At 42.6% G+C, this 9,602-nt stretch overlaps 1 protein-coding gene across 1 annotated transcript; it reads left to right on the plus strand.

The window, feature by feature from the left end:
* The first annotated feature begins 391 nt into the window (after positions 1–391).
* LOC116045409 (5-hydroxytryptamine receptor 1B-like) lies at positions 392–2,155 on the plus strand. The gene has a single exon (XM_031293055.2). The coding sequence runs from the start codon at positions 777–779 to the stop codon at positions 1,971–1,973; it is 1,197 nt and encodes a 398-aa protein (XP_031148915.2). The 5' UTR covers positions 392–776; the 3' UTR covers positions 1,974–2,155.
* Positions 2,156–9,602: the final 7,447 nt, after the last annotated feature.

Consider the following 9,602-nt stretch of genomic DNA (forward strand, 5'->3'; position numbering starts at 1 on the left):
AAGAGAGAGGGAGAGAGATAGAGAGAGAGAGAGGGAGAGAGAAGTAGAGAGAGAGAGAGAGAGAGAGAGAGAGAGGGAGAGAGAAGTAGAGAGAGAGAGAGAGAGAGAAGTAGAGAGAGAGAGAGAGAGAGAGAGAGAGAGAGAGAGAGAGGGAGAGAGAAGTAGAGAGAGAGAGAGGGAGAGGAGAGAGAGAGAAGTAGAGAGAGAGAGAGAGAGAGAGAGAGAGAGAGAGAATGAGAGAGAGAGAGAGAGAGAGTGAGAGAGAGAAGTAGAGAGAGAGAGAGAGGGAGAGACGGGGTGAGAGAAAGATAGAGAGAGGAAGAAAGACAGAGGGAGAGAGAAAGAGAGAGAGAGGGAGGGAGAGAGAGGCAGTATAAAAGCAGGAGTCAGACTTGAGCAGCTCTGAACTTGTGAGCAGAGAGTGAACGGATTAAAATCCAGAGACATAAAGTGTTCATAAACCGTCCCTCTAAACACTGGATGATGTGGCAAATTATGTCAATACCTCAGAAGAAGATCCGTGGATGATGGAGGGCCATCTCATTTTCATTTCCTGGATGTTTCTGTGGATGAAATAAGTGACAATGCTGCGGGTGAAATGAATAAGATGAAGAGGAGGAGGCAGAAATGTGTCTCTGTGGAAACACCTGTCGTCTGACTGCTGCTGGAGATGGAGCCGCTTTTATTTGGGGGCTTACAAAAAGGACGAGGATCGCCCGTGATGGATGAATATTTGAGGGACTTGAGGCTGATCTCCAGGCTTCCCTTCGGGCTCAATGACAGGGGGATCTGACGGGGGGAAAGGTATGGGAGGGATGGAGAATGCCGGTGCGCTCAAACCAACGCCTGTCAGCTACGGAGAGCTGTTGAACATCTCCACCAACTACACCCGGGCCAATTTCACGTCGAAAGAGGAAGAGAAGGACAGCAACTTGGCTTTCCAGGCGGGTCTAGGCGCGACTTTGGCGCTCATAACTTTGGCCACGACGCTTTCAAACGCGTTCGTCATCGCTACCATTTACCAATCCCGAAAACTACACACCCCGGCGAACTTTCTGATCGCTTCCCTGGCTGTCACGGACCTCCTGGTGTCCATTTTGGTGATGCCCATCAGCGCGCTGTACACGGTCAGCCAAACGTGGACTTTGGGACAGGTGATGTGCGACATCTGGCTGTCCTCGGATATAACCTGCTGCACCGCGTCCATCCTGCACCTGTGCGTAATTGCGCTGGACCGCTACTGGGCCATTACGGACGCCGTGGAGTACTCCAAGAAGCGCACGATGGGGCGCGCCGCCGGGATGATCGCCACTGCCTGGGTGATCGCCATCTCCATCTCGCTGCCGCCGTTCTTCTGGCGCCAGGTGAAGGCGGAGGAGATGACGAGCTGCAACGTGAACACGGACCACATTTTCTACACCATCTACTCCACGTTCGGCGCGTTCTACATCCCCACGCTGCTGCTCATCGCGCTGTACGGGCGGATCTACGTGGAGGCGCGCAAACGCATCCTGAAGCAAGCGCACAGGAAGCCGGGGAAGAGGCTCACCTCTGCGCATCTTATCACCGACTCCCCCGGCTCCGTGGCGTCCACGACCTCGCTCAACTACGGCACGAACGACGCCTCATCCTCGTGCGACGCTGCGTCGTGCCACGCGCACGCGAACCAAGTCAAAGTGACCGTGTCCGACGCGCTGCTGGAGAAGAAGCGCATCTCCGCCGCCAGGGAGAGGAAGGCGACCAAAACTTTGGGAATAATCCTGGGAGCGTACATCATATGCTGGCTCCCGTTTTTCATTTACACTCTCCTCGTGCCTGTGTGCGAGGCCTGCTTCCACCCGGAGCTATTTGACATTTTCACATGGCTGGGTTACCTCAACTCTTTAATCAACCCCATCATTTACACCATGTCCAACGAGGACTTCAAGCAGGCTTTCCACAAATTGATACGGTTTAGATGCTGCAGGGCATGAAGGACAATTAGCAGACATAGTTATGTCCTCGCACAGGGGCGGAGCCGGGGGGGGGGGGGGGGCTACAGCCCCAAATGTTTTCTCAAAAGCCCCAATCGTTTAGGCAGGGTTAAACGTTAAGGTTTCTTTTCACTAGCCTGCCTCAAAATTTGTCTTGCCCAAAGTCAATTTTTACAGGCCCCCTATATCATTTTTTTTTTTAAACGTCAAAAGGGTCGAAAAGAACACACCGAAAAAAGTGTCAAATGTTGAAAAAAAAGTCAAATGTTGAAAAAAGCGCAGAGAAAGTCAAAAAGGCTGCAAAAACGTTAAAAAAAAGAAGTGCCAAGCCCAGAATGGTTTAGGCAGGGTTCAACGTTAAGGTTTTTTTTTCACTTGTCCGGTCTGGCAAGTGAAAAAAAAAAAATTCTACTTGCCTAAAATACATTTTTACAGGCCCCTATAAAAATTTTTGTTTTTGTTTTTCGAAAAAAAAAAGTTTGAAAAAAGAAAAGTCAAAAAAGAATACAGAAAAAAGCATTTTAATAACCCCGTCACACAGTCAAAAACGTGAGAAGAAAAAACGTTGAAAGCATCAAAAGTGTAACAAAATGTCCAAAAAACAAAGTCAAAAGCGTCAAGCACCAACTCAATTCTTGATTTGCCAATCAAATCAAATGATCCAACAAACGTAATTAATACGATGATGCCCGAACGGGCAAGTGGGTTGTTATATTTACTCGCCCGACGTGGCGTTTTAGTTGCCCCGGGCCATCAGGCAACCCTTATTGTTGAACCCTGGTTTGTTCTATGCTAAAACCTTTAGGTCTGGGTATCACTAGTCTATATCGACGACGTTCCATTTTCGGGATTGCTCTGTTGCCGTTGAAAATTCCGCCGGATGTCCCTCTTTTCGGCCGGATGTCCGTCCCCTTCCTCTTTCTTTGTGTTGGCGTTCTAACCTCTGGTGGATTTCTGAGGACTATGGTTAACTGCTCCTCAGATCTCTGCAGGGTAAATCCAGACAGCTAGCTAGACTATCTGTCCAATCTGAGTTTTCTGTTGCACGATTAAAACTACTTTTGAACGTACACATGTTCCACCAAAACAAGTTCCTTCCTGAGGCTATTTAGCAGAGGCACCGTGGCTCTGTCCGGAGCTTAGCCCCGCCCAAGATGATTGTGATTGGTTTAAAGAAATGCCAATAAACCAGAGCACGTTTTTCTCCCATCCAGGAATGCTGTGTGTAGCCAGACCTTCCTCCGCAGCGCTGAGGAAGGTCCCTAAAGCGAGATTAGGGTATGGCCAAAGATTTCCAAAAGCGATTTGATTCCGATTCACAAGGTCCCAGTTTGATTACCTATCCAATTCAATTCAATGTCAACTAGGTTAGGGAAATTTCAGTTACAACACCAATTAGCTTGGATATAAAAGAGATTATCAGAGAAGTTCTGCTGTGAATTGTACAAGCAAGAAGCAACCCTCAAATATTGTTTTTCATAATGCATTTATTTATACATCTATGGTGAAAAGGCAGATATTAAAAGATAGATGCCAGGATTTTATGAATCGATATCAGATCACTCAAACAAAGAATTGATTATTTTAACCCAGCCCTAAATACTACTACTAGCTATTACTTTAAGAAATCTAATTTAATTGAGCAAATGTTCTTCTGGAGATCTTTAATTTACAATCAGAGCAGCCCAGATTATTGACATGAATTCAAATGTAGCAGATTTGTCATTTAAATGTTCACGCCGTGAACTCTACTCCAGCAGAGTTTAACAAAAATAGGTTCCAAGATTTTTAACGCTGTTTATGCCGAATTCCTACCATACCTACGTAGCCTAACAATAAATCAAATCTGACTATTTTTGCCTCTTTTTAGGCGCCAAGAGTGAAGTTTGCCTCAACATTTGATGTTTTCTGGTTTCAGAATGATAAAGACAGCTTGACAACAAAAAGATGTATAGATTTTTAAGCATTCTGTTCTCAAGTGATTGTTAAAAAATATCGTCATATAGCATATTGTCGGTGTCGGGTGAAAACATTGTATGTCCCAGACGGTTGTCTTTCAGGAAATGAAAAAAATTGGAAACATTTCATTGAGCCGTTTACCTCAGACAAAGTCAGATGAAATCGCCTCGTCACTGCTTAAATATTTGTAAAAAAAAAACAACAGACAGACGTAAAGAGCGACCAATAGCATTGCTTTTTTTTAACCAAAATAAAAATGACGAAGGTTTGTAACCAAGCTGCTGTAAATGGGGAAAGAAAAATCTCCCCCAACCCCCTTCTAGGTTTGTGCTGAGCCTCGAATGTTTTTCACCATCTGGCTCCGCCCCTGCTCCTATCCCCCCCCCTCCCCCCTTTAAATCCTGCCTCTAATCATCTGTATAATGCCACAATCAAATTACCATCACACACATATTTCACTCCGCAGGTTTCCCCTGAGGACGACATCACCAACATCAGGATAGTTTATGATAATGTGGCTGCAGAATGAGGACTGTGAAAATGCATTGACCTGCCATCCAGTCTGCATTGTGTTATCTGATGGCTGCACTGTGTAATGAATGGCTGCCATTTCTCTACCACTGGAATTAACCCTTGTGTTGTCATCGGCTCAAATTTGATCCGTTTTCTATATCTTTTTAATTACCTAGTTTTAATTACCCCAAAATAACATGGATGGTTCCATACAACGTGCTTCGCAAGTACAACAAAAGATCGGATCTCTACTTTCATTGAATTTTGGGTGTTTTATTCAATTTTTTTGCATTTGAAAAAACACTACCCCGACGTTGACCCTTCTGTGATTATCCTTCCTTTGATTGATTGATTGATTGATATCTTTTATTTTGAACATGTAAATAAAATAAAACATCAGAAAATAGTAATAAAAAAAAGTTAAAAAATAAAACTCCATAATTTCCAGTACTTAAATACCTCTATTTACACATGCAAAAAGGAGTAGGAAGAAGTAAAACTTATGTACTCCGACCCCTTTATACCCTTTCTACCCTATAAAATAAGTTAGCTACAAAATAATAAGTCTATAGAGATAATAAATCTGTAATCAATGAAAATATATTTCCAGAAGTTCTATTCACATTCATATATTTACCCATACACAACAATAATTATACACATACCACAAATTGTTCAATATAAGTCCAGGTTATTAATTGCACTGTGTTTCTCTGTACCTCTGGAATATAGTTTCTTTGAACATCCTTTTGAATTGGAATATGTTTAGACATTGCTTTAATTCATTATTTAGTTTATTCCACAATTTAGTGCCACTGACAGGAGTCAGACTTCCTTTAATATTAGTCTAAACAATTCATAATTTCTGCTTTTTTAACTCAAGAATTAGGTATCATTTCCTACAAATGAGATTTATTGACCATGAATTTCAAAAAATATTAAAACTAGTAATAAGTTGGTGTTAGCAGTGTTTATACACGGAAGTGAAAAGAAGCATTAAACGTCCAAAAAAAGCACCAAAAACATTGAAAAAAGGGCCACAAGTGTCGAAAAAAAGAGAAAAAGTGAAAGTTTTGAACCCGGGAGGACGATGCGTGGCCGAATGGAAGACAACACAAGGGTTAAAAAAAAGAAATAAAAAAAATAGCCGGCTGCTGTTGGCGCAGAGGAGAAATGTCAGTGTATGTTATGATGCAACCCATACTCACTCCCAACTCGTCAAATACTGACTCTCAGTCGGTCAGTGGCTCTCAGCGTCAGATAACGACTCACAAAGCTCACTTTAGCGTTTGTATGAGGCACTCACGGATGTATTCTATTAACTGGGAACTGGGTCCCAAAATGGCTACAAATGGACATCGAGAACCGGTTCCAACTTGGAATTGTTTAAAAAATTACGATTTCTATTGAATCGTTTCTTTTTTAGATTATTTTTTTGGGCATTTTAGGCCTTTATTGACAGGACAGCTGAAGAAATGAAAGGGGAGAGAGAGGGGGAATGACATGCAGCAAAGGGCCGCAGGTCGGAGTCCAACCCAGGCCCGCTGCGTCGAGGAGTAAACCTCTATATATGGGCGCCTGATCTACCAACTGAGCTATCTGGGCGCTACCTGAATCATTTCTTTATTGGAATCGTTTGGAAGTTTTGGTTTAAAACTTGAGAAATTTGTTGTGTTGCAGCCACGGAGCACATAAAGTGCGGCTTTATTTTATGTTGAAAAAAACAACTGGTAATACTGTAAATCACCATTGAATAAAAATAAAACTTTCCTCTTATTTGTGAAATTAGCATGTGACCCGTTTCAACTCCACCCCTCAAAGAATCGAAATTGAGAATCGATAAGAACGGGAATCGAAAGGAAGAATCAGGATTGGAATCAATCAATGATTGTTAAAATCAAAACGATTCCCAACCCTAAAAATGGCCCCTATTCAGTTCAGTGGAGTTGCTCGCCTGGCGCATACGCCCAAAAGAATTCTTAGCATCTGGGTCTGGGTTTACTTCCTTGATGTGCGGCCCGCTGAATATCCGCAGTAGTGTTTCTCCCGCTGGCCCAGAGACTTTACATTGTGGTGACGTCACAGGTTTTCAAAGTGCTTTTATTGGCTTGAGGGAAGTTTTTTCAAATATTAAAAGTCCATGGATTCAAAATTCTGAGTAGAAAGAGTCATAACCGACCTTGTTTGCAGTTCGAGGTGTCCTGGCAGCAGTCTCTTTTACAATGGTGGCCTACGAGGGTAAATCCTTTTTGGGCCGCAAAAGGGGGATTTTTAGTTTGTGATACCATGAGTGGCCACTGTAAGAAATTTGGGGAAAGGCTGAGGGCTATTCCTGGGGGGCTGGATGCAGGATAGTATGAAGAGCGACAATAGTAGGGACAATGGTATGAATGAGTCAGGTTGGGTCAAACAACACAGGATTTTCACCAGGAGACTGAAGTTTGTGTCCTGTTTTTGTCCCGTGAGTCAGTTAAAGGTGCTGTAGGTAGGATTAGGAAGATCCAGGATTTAGCCAACATTTTTTAACATCAACAACTTCTCAGTCCCTCCCCCCTTTCTGCTAAAGCCCAAAGCGGTCTTCTAAGCCCCTCCCCCCAAAAGGGAGAATGAATGCGTGTGCATGAGCAGTGATTGACACGCAGTTAGACCCCCCCCCCCCCCCCCCTTGCCCTGATTGGTGCATCTGAACAGTGAGCTGTTTTTCAGCAAATATGACAGAAATTTTGTTTTATAAGTCGTACCTACTGCACCTATAAACTTACAGTTTGTTACCCAATCCATGATCTTTACCTAACCCTAGTCTATATCCACGAAGTTCCACTTCCAGGATTGCTCCGGTGCCACAGGAAATTCCGCCGGATGCATGTATTTTCGCCGATGTCCGTTTCATTCCGCTTTCTTTGTGTTGGCGTTTTAAACTATTTAAACTTATGGGGACTATGGTTAACTGCTCCTCAGATCTCTGCAGGGTAAATCCAGACAGCTAGCTAGACTATCTGTCCAATCTGAGTTTTCTGTTGCACGACTATTTTACAGCGGCTCCGTGCAGACCTTAGCGCCACCCAAGATGATTAGGATTGGTTTGCCAATAAACCAGAGCACGGAATGCTGTGTGGACTAGCCAGACCTTCCTCCGCTCCGCAACGTGTGGATGTACTGGCTAAGCGAGACTAACCTAACCCTAACTAAGGTTTTACCCTGCACATTGAAAAATGTCGCCTGGAATCCGGACCCAGAGCGTTATAAAGTGACGCAAAGTGTCCCAACCAAGTGTGTTGAAAAATGACCCTAAAGGGCTACCCAGAGCATCAAATATTGCTGCGAATGGGATTACATTAGATTTGTTTTAAACCCTGTCCGTCTGACTGAGACTCTTAAAGAGACTACATCTCTTTCCTAACTCTAACTGATTGGTTTTACTCTGCACGTTGAAAAATGACGCCAAACCGGATCTGCACGTTGAAAAACGCTAAAACGGTCCTGACCCAGGGCATCAAAAAATTATGCCAAAGTGGGAAATACTGCCGTGGATAGGACATTGCAATTAGTTTAAAAAAAACCTGTGTCTGACTGACTACACTACACTACTGACTACATAAGACTTTTTGTGTCAGTAACTAACGCCTAAGGCCCCTGACCAAGCATTGGTTTTTGACAGGCTGGGAGTGAGACTGTGTTGCATGATGTGGAAGCTCTTTGCAGATGATAGTGTTGTTATAACGACTTGGAGAAAGCCCATGGCCCCGGGTGCGGGGCCCCACCTGTATGCGCTGCTCTGGACCGCAGCCTACAGACTCACTTTGCCATATGAGTTTGACAGTCAACGTCAGTTGGCTTGTAAGCACAAACAGCTTAGGACTAAGCTACAATGAGCCCCACGGGCAAAAAATAACGTGTGTTTCATTTTCCTGACTCAATACGGGGAAATACTGGTGCCTACAACAAGTTTAGTTCGGTTCCTCAGACGTGCCTGGCCCAGATGGAGATAAAAGCATGTTAGTTTGAGAAAAAGACGCAGATTTTGGTTTATTCTCGGGGCCAGTGTACGTATTTCCTTTTCTTTTCATTTGTCTTTCTGTGACTGATTGTTCACTTTAAACAAGGCTCCAAACTGAGTGTAAATGTACAAATGTTCTGTATGCATCGGTGTGACTTTTACATTCATTATCTGAAGAGGCTGGATGTTCAGTCGAATGGGTATCATACTGTAAAATAGTGCAAAGTGACCGACTCTGAGGGAACGAAGAGTTGTTAAAGACCCATTCTTAATTAATCGTTAATATTAGCTTTGATGTTTCATTTCATTTTAGGCTAAACAAACAAATCGATTTGAACAGCGTTGGTAAAGCAGGGTTCCTACAGTCACCTCCTGGAATTTGGCATTTACATCTTCTACACCTAAAGACGGTGTGAAAGATTAAAAACGCTGGAAAATGTCATGGTATTCTGATCAAAATCGTGCTTCACCCCAAAAAAAAACAAAAAACAAAAAAAAAACATCACATGCTAAATGTCAAGCTTTACCTGCTGCTAATCCTTCATAGGAAAATGTTTTGCAGGTTTTCAGAAAAAGATGCAAAAACTGTAACAACAGCAGCAAAGAACTAGTGATGGAAGTTGTGCTCTACATGTCCAGGGCTGTAGCTATCACTGAGGTCATGTTCCTGGCATTAGTTCTGGAAATTTGGGCATTTTAACAACCTAAAATTACACACAAATTACACACGGTGAGTTTCTAAAGACCCATTTCGCAATTTCTTAGCATCAAAATCTTCATCATCTTAACTCATCATCTTAAATCTGATTGTTTTTAAGCCAAATGATAAATTAATCTAAAGAGTTTAAAAGTATTCAATTCAATTTATTTAAGAAGGGGACAATGCTAATTAATAAAACGCATGATTAAAAATGCCAGAATTAGCCAAAAGGTTATTTTTCATCTGTAGTCCGCTGGCTTCGATGTAAAAAAAAAATTAAAAAAAATGGCTTTTTAAAATACAAAGAAATAAGAAAGAAAAAAAAAACAGAGACAACAAGCAGAGCAGATCTAAGCACAAAACAAGACACAGCACATAAGCAAAGAGATTAGCAACAAAACAAAGCACAAAGCAGAGATTAGAAAACACAAAAAGATTAGAAAAAAGATTAGAAAAGACA

The sequence above is a fragment of the Sander lucioperca genome, chromosome 19 (genome assembly GCF_008315115.2).
Source record: "Sander lucioperca isolate FBNREF2018 chromosome 19, SLUC_FBN_1.2, whole genome shotgun sequence".
NCBI classification, from domain to species: domain Eukaryota; kingdom Metazoa; phylum Chordata; class Actinopteri; order Perciformes; family Percidae; genus Sander; species Sander lucioperca.